The sequence below is a fragment of the Camarhynchus parvulus genome, chromosome 3 (assembly GCF_901933205.1).
Source record: "Camarhynchus parvulus chromosome 3, STF_HiC, whole genome shotgun sequence".
In the NCBI taxonomy this organism is placed as follows: domain Eukaryota; kingdom Metazoa; phylum Chordata; class Aves; order Passeriformes; family Thraupidae; genus Camarhynchus; species Camarhynchus parvulus.
In genome coordinates, this window is record NC_044573.1 from 60,732,803 (window position 1) to 60,754,426 (window position 21,624).

Consider the following 21,624-nt stretch of genomic DNA (forward strand, 5'->3'; position numbering starts at 1 on the left):
CTGTGAAGAAGAACAAGAGGACATATTAAAATGCCTATTAGGCCTTAAGATTAAATTGTAAGGCAAGAAAACTTCATCAAGTACAGCAGGTTTAGTAATCGTTTAGGAACCCTGCAGGAGTAATGTATATATGATACCATAGCAATACACAACTGCTCCCATGGTTTCTTGGTGATTCCTACACAGTTCCGCTCTGGATACAAGTACTTTGTACCATCAGGTGAATATACTCATATCTGCTGCCTTGGTACAACCACAACAAATACTGGTTAGTCACCACTTCACAAGTACAATATGCTTAAACATTACTTTAATCTCTGAAGGTAAAAGTGTGCCAAGAGTCCTGCAAAGCATGTATACAGTCAAGCCTGAGAAAACATAAAGTTTGTGCAGAAGACTTTTTCTATCAGCTGAAATACACAGAACTCACTACAGCTGCAGAACCCAAAGCCTTGCAGGACCACCCAAAAGACACTCATGAGCTGTCAACACCAGAGCTCTCTACCAGAGCAGGGTAGAGATTTCCAGTTCTTATGACAGCAGCGGGTGAGTAAAGCCAAGGCTCAGGGAGGATGGAGCTGCCCAGCCAGCCCCAGCGCCACCAGGCTCCCCTCTCTCCAAACCCAGAGCCCAGCCCCACATACCTGGGGGGAGCGAGGGCAGCATGCAGCCCCAGCTCCAGGAGTGGGGATGGGGTGCCAGGAGACAATTCATGGCTCTCCCTGCCCGACTGCTCCCAAGCCCTCAGAAAGGTCCCTCAGCCTCGAGCAGGATGCTGCAGCCTGGATGAAGCAGGGAGAGCCAAGAAGACAAGGCAAGGCTGAGCCCAGCAAAACCAGCAGCCAGGACCAGGAGCAGGGATACGCTGTCCAGGGCAGACTCCTCCTGCGGTCCAAGCCAGCAGTTCGGGAAGATCAAGGAGGAAAGGACTGGAAATGGCAGCACAGGGCTTCTGACTTGCATTCAGGCTTTGCTGCAACCTTTGCTATTTCCAGAGAGCAAGAGGCAGATAGTAAAAGGAAGGGCGAGGACTTGCCTGCCACACTGTAATGTACACAAGAAACAAGGAGGGGCCCAGTGTGCCGCACCTGAGCCTTCTGCTGGCCCATGGTCACAGCAAGATGAATGCTGTGGGGCTGCCCCAGTGTGCTGCTCCCTCTGTCAGGAGAGACTCACAAGAGCCCTGGACATGCATCCACGTGTTACTGCTGGCATATCCCACCCACCACCTGCCAGGGATGCAGTCATGAGAAGTGCATTGGCAAGGCAACAGAGGCAGAAAGCCTCTTTGGCGTAGGAACCAAACACGGTTTAAGTACATGCACACAGTGTACATGGCATGAAGGACAGCGGGAGGAATGGGAAGATCAGGATGATGCTGGCTTTTCCCTGACAGCATTTTGAAACACAGAATCACTCAATGATCTCAGACACTTCACCTCTGAGACTGGACACCCACATTGAAACTTTTTAAATTAGCTTTCTTACTGTGTTTTTCTGACCATTTGTGTTTTCACCATTGTCACACCACCTTCTGCTGATCAAAGTGAAAGCGTATGGAAAAACAGGTAATGACAGCATCAGCAAGGCAGAGTATTAAACCATCAGAAACACAATGACAACATGACAAACAAAAAATCTGACAAATACTGGATGTTTTCTTTATCCATTACCTGCATAAAACTTCCAATATAGCACAATCCTGCCTGAAGAAACCCTGCCAGCTACTGAGTTCACACTGTTTTGTGCTACCAGGAGAAACCACTTCAACTAGTCCAGGATAACTATAATTACAACTATGTATCACACATGTAGGCAAACTACCTGAACTTTTTGTGACCTTTCCCTGGAGAAAGACAAGAAGGGTAGATCTTTCAGCTAGACTTGGTCAAGGTTAAAAAAGCAGACAAGTTTTCAGATATTTTACCCTTACTCATCTCTGAAACAGTACACAAGGTAGGAAACAGTTAAGAGCAATAATCTCACACTAACTAGACACACTCCAGTAAAACCCTGGAGGAGTGGGTACAAAAATAAACTCTGCCGGAGAGATGTAGAGAGAGAGAGAGATTTTGCACCTGCTGAATGGGAAAAAGTTTAAGTCTGCATGTAGATGGGAGAAATAACGATATGCAATAAAAGCAGTTTCTCTGAAGAGCTTATAATATTTCCTATTAGCTGAACATTTTTTGTTCTAAAGCTTTGTGTTTAAAAATGAAGACCTGACCACAACAGCAACCACTATGCCCCTGTGGCACAAAAAGACCATAAAACAGCAATACAGACAACTTTCTCCCCTGCAGCTTCCTACCTGGGAGGTAGGACCCCTCTGTCTCACCCTGTGAAATATCAGTATTTTCCAGGTCCTCCTAACTGCATTGCCTGCTAAGTTTGGAGATTAAGAAATACTATCCAAGAAAATGCTGTAACCTGTATAACATTTACATAACCTATATATACCGTATTCTCAGGAGACATATTATATGCTCTAGTTCTTGGCTGACGGGACTGTGAACCTGTTTGCTTAGTAGGATCCTGAACACAAGGGTGGTACAATAGAGAACTAAGTATGCACATATAGTTGAAAACCTCTAACTGCAGGACAAGAAAAAGAGAAGTTTGAAAGGCAAGCTGAGTTTAGATTAAACAAAATACTGTGCTTTTTTGTCAATAAATGTTAATAAATCCTAAATAAGTTGAACAATTAGGCAATTTTCTTTCACACCTATGTGCAAGAATACCTGTTGTATAGTCTGTTTAGCTGCAGGTTAAAAGAAGCAGTCACAGTCTGTGAATTTATTTGTCTCCTGAAACAAAAATATGACATTTTGTGTTGTGATACCTTTTTCTTCTACTCCCTACTGCTTCCTTTTTTTTTTCCTATCCCAGCAACAAAGGGTTGAGAACACTGTCCATACATTATGCCTAACTACTAGACAGGTTTGAGCAATTCAAAACAACATCCTAATTATTTGAATACTGTGAATTCTTAACTAGCCTATGTTTTTAATTGTGCATATAAAGACTTAAAATAATGAATTAAAAATTTCAGACCTTCAGAAGAAAAAATTGCAATGAATCCATTAAACCTGACAGGAACTGCTAAGCCCACATACTGCTCATGTGGTGAGGCCAAGGTCACAAAATCGTGCTCAAGATGAACAGTTTACAGCAATGACTGGCAAGCCTGCCAAAGCAGCACACTTAATATACTTAAACACACACAATATACTGTCTCTCCAGTTCCCCTGATCTTCTCCCATTTCTCCTCCAGGAAGCCAAACGTTTTCTGACATGATCTGAAGGCAGACAGCTCTTGTATAGCCACAGCGGCACCCAGAGCACACACAGGCATGGTGGAAGCCTCAGGAACCACGTTTCTTTCAGTCAGAACTACATGAAGAGCTCCACAGGCTTTAAACAACTGCCTTTGGCTACTTTTTGAACTTGAACACTTGCTTAGTGGTGAAATGACTCACGGTTCTGACTCCCAAATTTTCCTGCACTGCGTGTATGCTGGAGATGGGATTGCACACCCGTGAGAAGTGACTAGGTGTTAATGCAAATTGGATCACACCGCATTTTTAGGCAAAAGGCAGAGTGGGTGGACTGAACCTCTCTGTGGTTTTGGGAAACTTGGAAATCGAGAATTATGTAAAAATAGTAAAATAATAAGCAGTGAGAAGAAGAATGCCAAGTGAGAACAGGCAAGAAAATACAGGCTTACTGAAAACAGACAGGTCTAGAATGGGAATTTTTCTGCCCGTAATGATATATTTGTGTCTCAGTTTCCTAGCAGACTCTTGACATTTCATTTAGCAGTGTTACAGGAAACCTTACAAAAAAGAGTTACCTAAGAGTAATTTGGAAACCAGCTATGGAAGGAGTATGATAAAGAGGTCAATCAGTGTATCACCCAGAAGACCTTGACGCATGATAGGAGCATTACACCTCTGCAACTGTGTAAATAGCTCTGTAAGTAGATAGAACAGGTCAAGGAGCACCAGGAGTCTCCTGGGCTGCCCACATGGAGCACGGGCCATCCCCACTGCAGGATGATGCCATCAGCACAGCTGCTGCCCAGCCCAGATGAGTGTGAGGTGTGGCAGCGCTGGCAGTGCCAGCTGAACCCGCCGGGCAGGTCCCGAGCCACCGCCAGCCTCAGGTCTGGTGCTGCTGGCAGGAATGCCCGACCAAACAGGGGACAAAGGACTGACCACTTTCCACACCTGGCAAACAAACTCAGTAGCCTGAGAGGACAGAGGCAATAGCACACTTGGTGCAAAAGTCCATTTTACTCATTAATTTCTGTCTTACCAAAGATTTGGGCCGCATGCCAGTAGGGAAACCTTTCCCCTGATTAGCCCCAAAATCACAGATTTCCCAGAGTAACACCATTCACTGAGCTGTTCTGCTCTTTCAAGAGCTCCACACCACTTCTATGCCAATGAACCCCACGCTAACGTGCTCATAAAGCAGTGCTTCCCTTCTTGTACCTCATACTTCCCTGAACATCCTAATTAATGCTATTTTAAGGGTGAACAAATAAATAGTCATTATTCACCTTCTGCATACCACTCATGATGTCACAGATTTCCAGCATCTTTTCTCAGTTACTTCACTTTTTCCAACTGACTAATACTGCAATACTTTGGGCTCTCCTGTTTCTCTGATCACACAGCTGCCCTTCTTGCTAGCTTTTCTTCTCCTACTACATCCTTTTTGAGTTGGAGGAAGTAAATCCAAACATAGGTTTTAAGCTATGAATAAAACAATAACACGTGCTGGTGACAGAAAAGAGGGTTTCCTTAAACATGTATGATACTAGTAATTTTTCCATCTCACATACTAATCATTTTTCCATGCTGTCACTGCTGTTTCAGGACACTCCAATCCCACATCTCAATTACAGATTTGTTAGAAGCAATAAAATTATATTGCTATAGTCTAGCCAAGCACCAGGACAAAGGAGTGAAAACCTACAGGTAGCTTGAAAGAATCTGAAACACAATAAATTCAGGAGAGAACAGTTATCCCTCAGAGTAATCTAATCAGGGTACTGATAAGAAATTAAGTAAACAAAGCTTCCTGGGTAGCTTCCTTATCAATGAATGACGACTGACACCAATTATGGTGACAGAGATGGAATACAGTATCACTTAAGTGACTACACACAGAGATCTCAGGAATATGAAAGACTTACTTGGGATGATAGAGGGGGAAGACAAATCAGTTTATCTAAGCAGTTTTTTTCAGTCGTACCTTCTACCCTGACATTTTAATAACTTTCAGCAATTCTGCTATGCTCAAATTTGTGCACAGAATGATGTAATTGTGATTTAAAACATCTTTCTGGCTTTTCTCATGACTCTCAAAGTGATGAACTGAACAGCATTCACATTAAAATTACTAGTTTTAAATAAAAAGTCTTTCTTTCAGCTCCTGTCAAGTGCGGGTGAACCCCACCACTACAGGGGCCAGATTCCTGGTTTGGGACACCTTCCATCCACTCTGATGTTTCAGCTGCAGCAGCATCTGAGAAAAGAGACCCAGCCCCTCCTTCAGCCTGCTGCAGCAGTTAGGGGGCAGGCATAGAAAAAGGTTTTTTAGCCATCTGATCAGACCTATCTCCCAGAAAAAAACCAGCAAGTTAGGCAGAAACATTCCCTACTCAGATTTGGATAGCGTCCTGCTATCATGTTAATGAGAAATAAAAAAATCCCTACACTTTCTCACCAGCTCAGGTATCTGTTTTTCTTCTCTGCTTCCCACTTTCTCCAGAGTCTCCTGATAAGCCCTCACCTTTACTTCTGCATATTTTCACTCTACTGAATCCTAACAGTTGGCTTCCTCTTTCACTGCTGCTGCAGTCACTTGAAACAAAAGGGCAGCTGTCACCCACCACGACCACACTTGTGCTCCTTCATTAGTGAGACTTCTCCTGACACAGGAACATAGCAATTCCCTGAGCAGTACAAATCCAGACACATGACTCTGAAATAGCCATGCCTTGAACAGCTTTGCTCCACTCTCAATAAAAACTGATTGTCCACTAATTATTTTCCAAGCAATTCTTTCAAAGGAATAATGAGATCACCAGAAAATATGGAGCCTCAAGGAAAAATGACAATCAGTTCAAAGAACTGATAAAAAAGGTAGTAACTCCTTCTCCTATTAGGCATTTTTAGGCACACTTCAATAAAAATTTCACTATGGATATTCATGCAATATTCACATACTGAAGGTTCTACACGAAAAACTGCAAATATTTAAGGAACTTAAATTTCCTCTTTATTTACTTCACCCCCAGGAAGGGGCTTTAGCTCCTTTGTGGTCTGACAGTATTACTTGTGAATCCCATTCAGGAACATATCAGCATCTAAACACATCTTTCACTAAAGTATCACCATAAAATTTCTGACTATCCACTACATTAGGTACTCAAGGACAATACAGAGTGAGGAAAATCAGCCTGTCAACAAAGTAGGGCTGAAGGAAGGAACATTTAGGCTTCACAAGAAAAAATATGGACATTTTAGAAAACGGTTAACACTACATATGCTGGTTTTCTTCATTTATTTTGCTGCTTGAACACACCACAGCTTGCCTGGGAAGGAAGGCTATGCTGTGTAAGTCAACCAGGACAATGTCTCCTAAAATCAAGCACTGTACCGTCCTGTCTACTGAATGGTGTTTAGAAGGTCACAGGCTAAAAATAGAGATGAAAATTATAAAGATTCTAAAGATACAGGACACATGCCCTGTTTTTGTGTCTGGAGATGACATCAGCATCTGATGTACTGCTGACTGTCATCACTTCATCATGCAGATCCTCAGAAGCCATAGAAAAGAGCAACTCAAGTTTAGACAAGCTACTGTTGGATCCCAAGTGTGACCCAACAAGTTGCAACAGAGACATCGCAACAGACTGAGAAGATACCAGGAAATGTCAGGAGAGAAGGCTGGGAGCGAGGACGTTACACAATCAAAAAATCTGGCTTTGCTTTGTGTTATTATTTAAATGCATGTGAAGAGAGTGCTGCTTTTCAGAGCATTTATATTAACTTTCAACAGTATTTTTCAAGCACAATATAGGAACTTCATGGAGAAATTAAAAGCCTGCCTTGAGGATACCACGCCTAAGTTATGCAGACACTCTAAAAATTACTACCTCTGCCTCTGCTTGGAGAGCAAAAGATTTGCAACGTGATCTCAAATGCACTATATTGTGCTTTTTACATACTTGGCTTATGAATATTCCTGTATTAAAGAAGAATGTCTGAGAATAAAATGAGAATATTCTGCCTATTTCCTGGGGGCAGAAATCCCAAGAGAGCTACTGTGAGTCACTGGGGAGAGAGCTGACACACGTGGGTGCTGCAGAGGACTGCTCTGCAGGCACTCAGGGCACAGATTCTGAAGCCTGGGTAGGGGAAGAGGCAAAGGATGCAATCTGCCTGCTTGATAGCCCTCCAGGAAACATGGAAGAGAAAGACCTGTGAGAGTCCAACTCTCTATCCCAGCACAGGATACACCACCCAAGAGTTGCATGTGCCTTGCAGGTACTCGAGACTATCTCCACAGGGCACCCGTGCTCAGCAAGCACAAGACTCAGCAGGCAGCTGGCACAACCCAGAAAAGCCAGACTACCCCAGGCATGATGAGCCAGTGGATCCTGGAAGTGATGAATTTGCTAACCACAAAGACTTATTTCCCTTCATTATCCCTGGCAGAAATATGACAACTCTTTTTATTAATTCTCCTGACACGCTTCCTTTTCACCTCCTGCACACACACCTGTCACAGCCTAACCATGGGCTATGGGACCAAACACTCCACAGCCTTCCTCTCCTCCTCTGGGACCACTTTTCAGAGATGTTAAGTGCATCTGAGTTTAAATATAATTAAAAACATAAGTGCTCACTCTTTCTGAAAATTCAGGCCATGGGAAAACAGGCAGCCCTTGGAAGCACACCTGGGTCTTTCAGCAGTGAGATCAGTTTTAGCTAACTAAACACCAGCCTGTCATTCCATAGCCTGACCTTTCCAGAACAGATCACAAGATGTCACTGATTGACAAGATGTCAATCTTACTTTGAGTAACTCCTATAGTGGAATAGCAGTAGTAACTCTGTAAAACAGCAAATCCTGATATTTTTTCCCCCATGACAGAAACACCACTTTTTAATTTTCTGCCTCAATAATTTATGCCACTGTTAAAAAGGTATCCTTGATTTCTAATCTCCACTTGTTTCTCTCCATGTCCTGGTCTGCTAAGCCTGTCAAAGCTCTTTGCTATATTTCAACTACACAATTAATTTAGGATAAGGTTCTTGGGTTTCTTCTCCCTCAAGAAGAGTTATAACCAAAGTAGTCTCTCACAACTCCCTCTAGTCTCCAACATTTTCCTTCTTCCCTGAGCTGTGCTAAACAGAACTCACAGTAAACCAAGCCAGAGAACCTGAATTAAGAGCAAACACATCCCCTGTTTCAGCATCCTGGGTCCTGGAGGTCCAGAGAAGGCTAACAAGGACAAGCAAAGCCATGAAGCAGCTTATATGTAAAGAATGCTGAAGATCTTCAGTCTGGAAAGGAAACTGTGGAAGAGGGATATTTTATAGCAAGAAAAGAACAAACAAAAACCCAACCAACCAGCCAGAAAACAACAAAGAAATGCACAAGAAAAATCACAGGGGTCAAGGAGATGGTGAGTAGGGATTGACAGTTTCTTATACAAGAACCCATGGCCACCCAACAAAGCCAGCAGAAGCAAGACTGCTCTTCAAGAAAATGGCAGCAAACCTGTGCACTCTTCACCAAAGGATCCTGTAGAAACCTGCACAGGCCCAGGGAGAGGCTAGATAAGCATAGGATAGAGCACTCTAAATGCATGAACTACGAGCAGCTCAGAAGAGGACAGTAGTGTGGACGCCTTTACAAAATTCGCTGTGTTTATAATCTTCCCCAGACATCCAGGTGTGGCTCTTGTGGGAGAACATACACTACACTAAATGGGCTCTGGTCTGGAACAGTATGGGCTCTCCTACTGTCCCTCTAGCACTTCTTCCCCCTGGAATCACACACACCACCAGGCTTGGACACAGTGGTTCAGTAGCAGTCACAGAGTCACACTGTGATTCCTTTTACTCACTTGCATAAAACTTTCAAGTACCTGTGCAATTTTTTTTGCCTCCAAAATGATGTTTCCCAAGTTTATGGTCAGGTAAATAGGCACATAAAGTACTCCAAGTAATTTTTCATAGTTAGCAGGCCATTCATTCTGGAAAGCTTTGTTTTACAACCTACCTTTAAGACATGTAATCTGCCTGTACTCAAGCTACCACTCAGTTCACATAATTCAGCATCAGTAACCTGTGGTGGGCACTTTCCCCCCTCACCTATAAAGTGCTGAAACACACAGAAAGCTACTGAGCCCTTCACAGCTAAACACACTTGGTCATCCTACCAGAGGGACCTACCATCCAAATCTTAAACTTGAGACATTCTACAATATAAACTCACAAAATACTAGTACATGACATCAGCAACGTAATGGTTACAAATGCAATTTGCCTTGATTGACTATTTGAACATGAAGGCAGGAACATAATAGTTTTGTATCAACCTTTTTAAAGGCTTACTGAAAAAAAACACATCAGTTATCACAAATTCATCAATAAACTCTCAGGACTCCTATGTGAAAAACAGCTCTGTCAATTAAAAAAAAAATTTGTCTATTAAGCTACTGTTTACCTTCGTGTCTAACTGAGTGGAGAAAATCACACCATAGTATATAAATAGATCAATTCTCCTTCTACGTCCTTTCATCTTCCCTGCTGTCAGAAGCACCAAAAAATTACTGAAAATTCAACTGCTTAAAATTATTTTTAGTTTCTCTTTTGTTCTTAACACAATTAAGAAATCTCTTATTTTTTATGTTCTGGGACAGTTTTCATGTTCTGTCCTTTACTTTCCCATTCAATTCCCTTGCTTCCTACTTGAAATATACAATAGATTACTATCAACAGGTGAATTTACAAGTTGGTTTGATATATCCATATGGCTTCATTTCCTTCTTACAGCAGACTTAAAAACAGCTCAGTCTTCTGTCTCAAGATTAGGTGCCATGTGTGCCACTCATTTGCTTTGAGCATGGTGCTGATAATGCCAAGGCTGTGTTGATGGGCAATACCTACTTATTACATACAAAACATCAACTTTCAACTATCTGCATCTTTTACTCAGTTTAACAACAAATAAAAGCTTATCCAGGGAGATGAGAATTTGAAGCAGACCTCAAACATGGGGAGCTTGTCCAGTGTTAAGATTTCCACACAAATTTTCAGAACTTAAATGCTAACAACATTATTACTGGTACTTACTGCTCAGATTGAATTCTCCTGCCTATGGACAAGGAGTCCCTTCTCTGTGCAACTGTTTCTAGCAAACATCTCTTAACAGCACAGCTTCAGTATAACCTGGTGGCCTTAACACTGATCCTCTGGGATCCAAGACCATTTGTTCTCATTCCAAAACAAGTCACCTGAAAGCAGCTGCCTTTCAGTCATTGTCCACTTATTGTTTCCACATGGTTTCTGTGACCAGTGCTAATAATCCAGCTTCCTGAAGCTTCGCAACCAGACACTGCCCAGTCAGTACCTTCATTCTCCTCTCATATGCAAGTTATTCCAATCCCCATAGTATTCTACACAGGCAATTATAACCAAATTGACTGCTTCTTATGCTGCTTCAATTTTATTTGAGATCTTCATTCTGAAAGAAACATATAATTTGCATTTTCAACCCTCCTTATATCCACAGTCATTTTTGGGCTGAAGCACAAACACTAAGGCAAGATCTCAGAACCTGAGAAAATTTAGATCCTGTTCTTACTGCTGTATTAAACAACTTAACGTAACACTGAGTAGACCACTTTGTAAATCACTTGGATCACTTAGGATAGAAAGTACTTTATTACATGAATAAGGCTGACCAAATCAAGAGCCAGAGATTAGGGCTGATTACAGTTAGGTAGCTACAAGCAAAAATTTATACGGATTTTCACTTTTATTTTTTAAATTCTTTTTTCTTTTATGAGTAGCACCTGAATGAGGTCCTCAACTGCATCTTACTGTTCTGTACCAAGTAATACAAAAGACAAAACCAGGACTCATAAGCAGAAGGAAATTTCCATTTTTAACTCAATATGTGCTGAAAAGACCACTTCAGATTAAGCCTACTTAGCAGATGACCTATTTTGCAATGTGTGTTCAGGAAATGTCCCACCATTTGATTACATTTAAATTCCCTATACATTTTCAATGCATTGCAAGTAACTTTCATCTTTGAAACAAAGCACCTCTGGTATCATGGGAGCTGCCTCTGCTGGTTTTGCGCCAGTCAGGGCCAATCTCACCACGAAATGTGTAATGAAAATTGTTATCTCCTCTCTGCTTTGCTCACTAAAATTTGTTCTTGGTCATTTACCCAGAACACTCAGAGGCTTGGTAACTGCACATGTTGCACTGCTCCTGCATCACTCCCTGCTAAGGGATGCCAGGGAGGACAAGTAAAAAAAAAGGCATCTGCTTTCTGTCCCTAAGGAGACACTCTGGCACCTCCTGCTCAATGTGTGATATACTCTCTCATTAAATGGACATATACCACTTTCCTTCTCATGGTGTTTAGGAGTCCTGCTTGTTTTGATGTAAATCAGAGCTACACTAAGAAGGGGTTTTTACTCTCACCTCCCACTCCTGCAGAAATTGAACGCCCCGCAGTGAATGGGAAAGGATGGCTTTATGATTACAAAGCAGAATGATAAGCTAGTCAGCTGGATTTTATGTTGTTGACAAAAGTAATTCTGTGATATGGGACAAACCACCTAAACCAAACTCTTCTTTATGACATATTCTTTAATGGAAACCAATTCCTCACATATGCTGCGTGCTTAGGTTTTCAAGCAAAATCAGTGGAATCTAGGAATATTATGCACATCTGATAGAAAGACACATGATATCATGCTGGAATAAATACATGGATGAGATTCAGTGTCATTTTTGACCACTGTTGCACTGCTTGCTTTCAGCTCACACTTTTTTACCTGCCTCAGTGTCTTCAGTGGCACAATACAGATGTTTTCATCCAGTTCAGCAACTCCTGACAGGAAGTTGTGGTTTCCTAATCTTTCAATAAAAACAGGCTTTGCAGAGACAGCACGTCAAAAGCAAGAAGCCAAGCTGCAAAAGTAGGTCAGCTAGGTTATCCCAAGAAGAAGGGGAGAGCATCCTGGGCACCAAGTACAGCAGCCAGAGCACCTATGCAACCACTGTACTGTGCCAGACAGACATATCCCCAGAGGTCTGAAAGCTGTTTACTGCAGCAACAACAGCAGAATGAGACAAAATTAAAAAATATATTGCCACATAAGCCAAAAGATACAGCAAGGCAACGTCTTACAGGATGAGATTTGGCGACGGTTGCAAATTGTTACAGAACGACAGACCCACTGAAGAACAGTGCAAGTGCTAAGAGGAAAGGAAGCGATGAGGCTACACTGGAGAAACCTTCTGGCAGTAGGACCTGTTCAGCCACTTAGCAGTGCCTCAAGGAAAATGATCATTCCTGTTTATACCATCAGGTTATTTGTAAGGGTGCCACCACAGTGTGAGCCGATATGCTGCACTGAACAGTCTTGGCTGGGAGAGGGACGCTGGAGGATCCCTTCCTAGAGGATGCCCCAGTCGCACCGCCTCCTTCCTCCTCCTCCTCCTCCTCGGCTCGGCGGTGCCGCCCGCCGGCTGCCGGCATTAACACAACGCCACACCTGGATGCAGGACAGGAGCTCCTCGCTGCACTGCTGTGCTTCCACGCTCCCCAAATTATCAAAGCCTTTTAACCACTATCTTTTGTACAAAGCTTGGCAGGGATAACCACCTCCAGTTCTGCACAGCCTTCAGAAGCTGTGTTAGTTCTTCTACTAGAGAAGAGAAATTTACTGAGTCAACAAAATCCCCCTGACAGCATTGGTGCCTGCAGGAATCTATTAAAAGCTATTAAAATCTATAAAAAGTTCAGCATTCAAAGTAGGAGTCAGGATGTCACAGCATTTGCAAATTCAAAAAGGCAAACACATTCACAAGCATCTAATGAAGGGACGTGGTGTGCAAGGAACAAGTTATAATGAGATGTTATGTTCCTTCCCCCATCTTTTAGAACAATAAATAAAGAAGGATTTATTGTCCTGTAAAATATGAAAGGAAGATTATTCAGAGGACAGTGGTCTTCATTCTGTTAGACTGACAGACACAACTCCTCTGGACTCAAATCATCTAATGACAGAACTTCCATTAATCCACAAAGCTTGGTTGTATCATGGGAATATGCAAGGCTGTTGCTACATTTAATGAATTTTCCTTCTGAGGAAACTTAAACATTTTGATAAAGTGCAGGAAGCATTTCAGAGAAAAAGAAGTAATTACTGTGTCAGATTTTCATAAAGTTATAATTATAGAGCTGTTTAAGTTGAAAGGGACCTTAAAGATCATCTAGCTCCAACCCCGCTACCATGTACCAGACATTAGTCAAAGCTGGCTAGTTGGGCAGAAACAGACACCAGAACTCCCAAACCCTTCAGAAAACATAAACAGAAAAATGGTTAACAGAGATAGTGTGTATGCTTTTTAGTCAGAGCACTTCGAAAACATCAATAATGGGACAAGTCAGAGGGGAAAAAAAGATGGGGAAGGGGGGGAGAGGGAAATGAGGTATATGTATCCCTGATATTAAATAATTAAGACACACATGTATGCATGGATAATCCCTCTCAGACACTTTCATATGAAAGCATATCAACAATGAAAATATAAAGTCTTTACAGATTAGGCAGTACCTTCCCACCACTGCAGCTAACACATCTTCCAGCAGAGAATTGCTGAATGTACACCTGGCAGAACTCAGCTCAGCAAGACAGATGGGTTTGTCCTCTGCCACACCATGTGCAGGTAAAAGGCAAACTAGTTAAACAAATCCAGTTCTTTCAGACTGCTGTGGCTGTACAGACAGCTCTCAGAAACTACTCAGGATATTGGCAAAGGTGGCAGCTTTCTGGAGAGCAGCAGTGACAAACAGCTGAGCAGGTAACCCAGTGAGCTACAGCTGCAGTGGGTGAAGGCAGTATAAGCCATGTAGTGCAGTGCCATGGCAACTAACAATTCTACTGAAAAGACTTCATTTTGAAAGCTGCACATGGAGCCACTGCACTTGTTTCACAATCAACTCTTTTCTGCCTCTATTTAAACTTTCACTTCTTCAATTTGGGGCTCCAGTTGGGTAAAAGCCTTCAGGAGCAACCAAAAAGAAGGCATTTAAACAAGGAGGAAGTTTTTATCTCTCTGGATTTTGCCAGTTGAATCTGTGCTCAGCTCAACAGCAGCATTAAATTATTTCTCAACAGAAATTCTGTATTTCTGCAGAACTCAGAAATTTTGCACACCTACATGATGATAAGTAGCATTTCAAGTCACCCTGTAATGATGCCAATCCACGTGAAACCAGGGAACACTTACGAAACAGACGTAAGTAAAACCTGAGTTTGTACTGACTGTTGGATCACAAGTCAAAGACAACTCAAAGACATCAAAGACACCTTTACATTTTCCTTAGCTAGCACTGCCACATTCTTCAGTGACAGAGAGTGATCCCATTGCCCCCCATCTCGCCACCCAAGTGCCAACTGTTGCAGAATTTTTTAATTTACCACCTGAAAAACTTGAGAAAAAAAATTCAGCTACCTCACAAACACCTAAATTACTCTAGATACAAAGAAACAAGTGCTTCTAGAAGAAGCACTTTACTAGGAATGCAGCAGAAGCTTTCATTTTGGTGTGTTTGGGGTTTTTTATATCAGCATACTACCAAAGCAGAAAGAATTTACGGGTTTGTTCATTAACAACTCAACAGTCTTCCTTTTACAGATCTTATTTCCAGAACAGCGTGGTCAGAACATCAGACAGAGAGAAGTTCTTTTAGTTCTCAAATAATTATCTCATGACATTCAAATCTGCCAAAGGTTACAGCCTGATCAATAAATCACTGTAAACCCCAGGAAGCATTACTCCAGGGCTTATCTCCCCTATGGCCAGGCCCATACTGCCTCATTAAAGGTGCTCTTTGCCTGTGGGATTGTCTGCACGACCACTCAACACATAACATTTTCACTGCAGATGTCCTTTTTTTATCCTAAAATAAGACTCCTCCTTAGGAGTCAGCCATCCATGCACACACTGTGTGAGCAGCAAAGAAGTCTGCTTTGAGAATAGCTGGAGTTTTCTGCTCCATTCCTTCTCTTTGAGAAAGGATTCCTTGCAAGATGGAACCAGAGTTCTCCAAATCTAAGAATTCATTCCAACAAAATATCAAGACAAAATCTGGAATGAGAAGTAAATCATATCTAAATCATATATCTATATCTAAATCATGTCATATAAAATCATATCTAAATCATTTAAGAGTATCTAACAAATTACACTCCAGAAATGCAGATGTGTATATGACTCATCTCATATATTAATGTACAAACAATTTTTTTTTAGTACTTGCAAAAAAAAATCTAAAAAGGAATTTATAATTAATTTACTTAGCTGGGGGCGGGGTGGGGGGAAACAAGCCATCACACAAGCCCTTTGACATCTTGTTTAAAAATATGTAGTTAATTTACTTACTTCCTCGCACTTCAACAGACAAACATGAATGTGAATTAAGACTGAAGCCTTGAACAGTATACATCAATTTATGAAAGAAATAGCCCTGCCAAAAAACTGAACCCCATAAAACATTGAAGACTAATCTTAAAAATAACTAAAATAAAATGCAATAATAAACTAACTGCTGACTATAACAACACTGAGTTTTAGAACTGAGAAACAAGATATAGGCATTTTTGTGAGAATGCAATGTTTAAGTTAGTACCAGATATTTTGAACTATATAATTCTATTTGCTTTTATAGGAAGGATATCCAAAGTTAATTATCCATATAAGAAAGGCCTACAGAATATGGGAAAAATACATTAGCAAGCTATCAAAACAAACATATTTTAAAATCCTACAGCATTAATATAACTCACCAGTACTATAGTATCGTTTAAGTTCTGTGCGTCTGATGTCTTTCAGTTGATTGTACTTTTTCTTTTTCTTTTCCTTGTCTGGAGCAGTTTCCTTTTCCCCAGGAAATTTACAGTTGTCTTCAGAGGAACTGATTTGCTCCAAAATAACTTTACTTTCATCATCTTTCTCAGAAGGTGTTTTGGAAACAGGAGATCCAGGGGAGCTGGCAGAGACAGTCTCAGTGGTTTGTTTGACTTGCCTTTTCTTTTTCAAACTGCGCATAAAGAAAAGAAACCCATATTAAGATTTAGCCAACCTCTAGAGACAAGAAAACTCACTTTCTAAATTGATCTTTTAAAAATAATTTAATATCAGAATATCTTACAACCCTTTAAAAATCACACACTTGGCATCAGTAACTTGGTAACTTAGATGATCCTACCTTATACTCTTTCTTCCATTATATCATAATCTCAAGGATACTTTCTCAAGAATAACAAAAAAGTTTTTACTGTTGTTTACTGAGGAGAAGGAACAAAGAAAAACAAACAAACAAACCATTGAAAAACCTGGGGGTTTTTAAAAGGACCATACATCTAAATGTAAAAACAAGGTACTGAATTCATGTTTTCAGGATGAAGCTTGGTATAAAATAAAACCTCAGATCCAAATGTACTATAACGCAACAGCTAACAACAATTCCACAGTCCATTGCTCCTGCTTTACAAAACCATCTGTTCTCATATAAACTTGTTATTTTTTTCCATTTTCTCCGACGTTATCTCCTAGAGGCCACTCATGCTACTCCACAGCTGTTCTGGCACAACCCACACTAGCTGGTATTCCAAGTGTCACCCAGGAGCTCCTTCTGCAACATTATCAACGTGGCCACAAACTGCTTGTGCCAGAACATTTTCCAGCTCCCTAGATTTCTTCTGAGAGAAATTTTAAGCTGCCTATAGATCTTCCAACTTATCACTATAGCAACACGAGTATTTTCTTTTTAGAAGACTCCTTAAAGCACAGATCAAGTGACAAAGATGCTTCAGGAATCCTAAGACAGAATTTTCTGCTAAATCACCATCTATAGCATGGAATTTGCTTAGTGAGAGTGAAGACTGACTTTATGGGTTGAGGGTCACTGTCACTAAAATAGCTCCCAGTTAATCACTGACTCATACCGTCCAAAATGAAAAACTAATCTATCTAATGCTCCTTCTCTTCAGTACATTAACTTATTGGTTATAAGGTATCTAAGGGAGTGAGTAGTATATTTATCTTGTTGATGCCAAAAACTTTGCTTTGTGCACAGGAAGAATTATGCATAGAAAATACAGACAACCAGTGAGTCACCACAAATGGGAAAAGGTCTCATGAGCTCACAGCAGTAGCTTACGTAAGTGAAAACTTAATACAATAAGTTATTAATATAATGCAGGAATTTCAGAGACTCTTTCTTCCACCTTTACGTTTATATGCTTTTCATGTTTTCTTTTAGACTGCAACATAAAAGAAATACACAGAGCAATTGCAAATTTTAGAAAGACATTTCAGGCTACATAGCTTTTTTTAAAAATAAAATACTAAAACCAGTTCCAAGTTCAGAATGTTTAGACTGAGAAGGGTCAGTTTCTCAGAGTACATGTGACCAACACTTTCCAGTGAAACACTTCAAAACACAACAGTTTTGTTGCATTGTCTGTGTTACAAACGGTGTCTATCACATATGTATGTATACATATTTCTTTCATGCTTCCCAAAATAGAAAGATTCACATCCTGCAGCCAGTCCAGTGAGGATGCTGTGTTCCCCACTCACTCAAACTCACAGATCTGTAAGATAAATAGCAGTAGTAGCTCATGCTCTGCCCAGCAAGAGACAGTTACTGTATATGAAATTTATGGATTCAGTCCTGACTACATATGAAAACACCGTACAGGGTGTTTTAGAAAAGATAAAAGTGACTACATCTATGTAACAAATGAAGTGTTTAAACTGACTAAGTGTTAAACTAGACTAATTAAAATTTGCATACGCAAATAAGGCTTATTTTTAACTAGTAAGCCACAGCCCTTCCAAAAGGCTGCTGTAGCAATCACAAAACATTACAAAGACTTTGCATGCACAATGTGTATATTTAGCTCTGGTGTAAATCTTGGCAACGCAGCCTTCTATGCTAAAATGGCATATTCCTACCATGGTTATAACCAATTACAGACTTCTAAATGAGCCACATTCCTGACTTTTGACTCCAGTGACTCAATGACCTTCCTGTGTGCGTGCATATCACAGGACACCCAAATCACCTGCTTCAGTAGATGAGAACTAGCAAGCATCCATTAGCACCCCACTTCTACTCGCACTGCAGCAGACTTCTGTCTTCAGATTCACAGTCTATTTGTTTTGATCACAAACTGTTTAGTAAGCTTTCTGTAGTAAGAATGTAGTATCTCAAAACAACAGGAGAGCCACTAGTGGCAACAGAACCCTTTCTGGCAGGGGGGAGGAAAAATAGAGAGTAACACCTCTCTAGAGGTCAACAGTCCTTGTGACAATACTAACAGCTTCTGTCAGTACTTTCCTTAAAACATTCTCATTTGAACTGGAGTTTTCAAAGATGCGCCTGGCAACTTTTAGAATGAAGAGCTAAAACAGAACTGGTCCACTAGTGATAGAACAAAGGAAAGCAGAAAGGAGAGTCTGAACTGACTCACTGCAATGCAACTGACTGGTTCTTGTCCTCACTGTTTAATCCCTGCTGCATTCCCACTCCTACAGCACACTGGGGGCTCATTACACAATGTACAGCATCCCCAGCACACAGCTCCTGCTGCTGCTGTGAATGGGCAGTGTCACTGGTACTTCAGGTACAAGTGATCAAGCATCTGGGGACTTCATAACTTCTATTCCATCACCATGGCAGCTATCCGATTTTCTGATGGTGCCAAGCTTACTCCTCCTGCCCACTGCTCTGTTTCAAGGCCATGACCATCCAACTCCAAAAGTGCTAATCTTGGCACTAGGAAAAAAGACTGAATTAAAACAAATTATCCATGACATTCCAGACAGGACTCAGAGTAACTGCAACTCTGTCTAGGGTTGTGATCTCTGCTTGTAAGATGCTTCTTCCTGAGGTTTCTAAAGCCTGGTAAAAATTACCAAAACCCCTCCAATTCACCACTCCTGAAAAGCCTTGCCTGTAATATATCAAGGAACCAAAACAAGCCTTCAACAGCATTTAAAGCCATAATGGCAGCCTCAAACCTACTATGCTTTTTGACATTATGCACCCTCTTAGTAAAGCAAAGCCCTGTATACATACATTCATTATTAATGCACACTGGTACAGTGCAGCAGAGACTGGGCTGTGAAGAGGATGAAGGGTTTACTGCATCTTAAACTCCATTCTCTTGAGGTACCTCCTTCAGCCTCCACTCACCTCTCACACTGACCTGTATACACACTCCCTGAGAAGGGAGTCCTTCTCTCACTCAGATTTCAAATCCATCATCTCCTAAAGAAGGTAGGGGCTGGAAGTCTAACCTACTCTTCTCTCAGGTATTTCCCAACCTTCATGACAAGAGCTGCTATGAACGATGGTTTTAAGAACCTAATTTGTTGAATTATTTCTTTTTTCAACTACTTTGGAAGATTTTGAGTGGGTTTGTTCAGTTTCTGAGGGGATGTCTGTGAACGAACCTAATGTTCAGTTTTGTCCCAATAGTTATGAAAGTAAAAGGGAGCTGAACAACAACAAAAAAATGAAACCCCTCAGTTTGATCTTGTTCTGCAATTAAATCAGCCTTTCAAGCAAAACAAGATGCATACAGTGAATTCAGAAAGTGTTGCTGCAGAAAATACTTGGTTTTCAGTATCAGTTGATGGGTATGTTGTGTTCCACAAAAAAAGCTGCTGGGGGAAAAAGAAAAAGAAAGAAACAGGGAGGGCAGGATAAACAAACATCTTATCTGCAAAAACACTCCTGTTTATGAAGAAAGTCTTACACATCTGTAATTTCATTTAGACACCAGATAACATTTTTCAAGCTAGTTGATTCTGACAGGCAAAACATTTCTTCTGAGTTTATACAGAGGGGGATCAGTTTCCAGCCTCTCAAGTGCTTTCTGAACAACAACCAGGACGGCATTTTCTAAGTTTGTCCAAATACAAAGTTTGCCAGCAAAAGCAAAACTTACTGCAATAAAAAGATCATTTAATTTAATAAAGACTAATGATCTGAAATGGGCACAATCTCAGAGTAGGCAGGTAAAAATGCAAGGTTAGCAGCGCTTACTTAAATTAATTTGCAACTGACTGTTTAATACTGACTTACAGGAAAACAGCTAGGAAGCATTCCAAGAAATAGCCTACTTCATCTTCCAGACCCAACTCTATTTCACTGCCTATGAAAGGCAAATAACTAAGTTTTAGAATAAAACAGCCTGAATTTCCCATTACACTTACAGGGCAGGTGGTTAGGGTAAAAAGAAAACTGCCCAGAGAAGAGAGGGTTGGTTTTATCTGCCAACTTCCACTAGAAACTACAAGCAACCAGTAAAGCAACTCTGACACTGAGACAATAAAGACATGGAAATCCGACAGTAACTTCTTTCCCAGAAATTTCATTTTGTTTTGCTTAACATTTATTCAGTAGAGGTGTCTAACAGACAATACAATAGGACCTCATTCAACACATAATAGCACAGTCAAAGAGCACTAGGTCCTTACCATAGGATGATCTAAAAAACTCCTGTGATAGTAAGGCATGTTTTTTATGATGTATTAGATTAATAAAAATCATAGACCATGAACAACTCTTGCTTTAGAAACAAAAGCATCTAATAAAGTGGCCCTCCAAAAATATTAACAAAAGAAGGGGGAAGGGAAAAGAAATCTTTTTATCTTTCAGCTGCCAAGCTGAAGTTTTCCTTTTTGGATATTTTCTACAATGTGCATCCTCTAAAATGTACCTTGATATCTGGCACACAATCATCTTAACATCCTGCAGAGCACAAAGAGATCATGTTCCTCAAATGCCATTTTTAAAAATCTATTTCTGCATACATACAATAAGATTACAAAAAAAACCCTTTAAAACACTTCAAACACCTTAATTTGTTTTGTTCCCATTAAGATTTCTTTTATATAAAAATGATATGCACCCCAATTATTTACTTCAGAATTAATAATTTTAATCTTCATTTAAATCTCTGCGCTGATTATAACAGATACTAGTTTCTTTCTACCCTTTATGCCTTTCTCCACCCATCCGGAAGAGCTAAATAAATCAAATGTCATGTCAAAAAAAAACCCCTACCTACCTACAGCAATCTGACAGTACAAATCTCCATTAGTCACCCACTGGTCTGATCTTAATCAGTCCTTCTCTCCCAGCCTGCACAGATCACCCCTCTCCCCTTCACCCAGCTCAGTGCCAGCACGACTCAGCCAGCTCCAGGCATGGCCCTGCTCTCATCCCATCCCATGAACCTGAAGAATAAGCAAATCTCAGACAAAA

General features: G+C 40.8%; 1 protein-coding gene across 2 annotated transcripts in view; it reads right to left on the bottom strand.

The window, feature by feature from the left end:
• The window catches only part of NCOA7 (nuclear receptor coactivator 7), a 78,156-nt gene that overhangs the window by 24,219 nt on the left and 32,313 nt on the right, over nt 1–21,624 (bottom strand). For both annotated transcript variants that reach the window (XM_030944725.1, XM_030944723.1), the window contains exon 3: nt 16,127–16,380. In XM_030944725.1, coding sequence (XP_030800585.1) covers nt 16,127–16,380 — 254 coding nt within the window. The remainder of the gene's footprint in view (nt 1–16,126; nt 16,381–21,624) is intronic.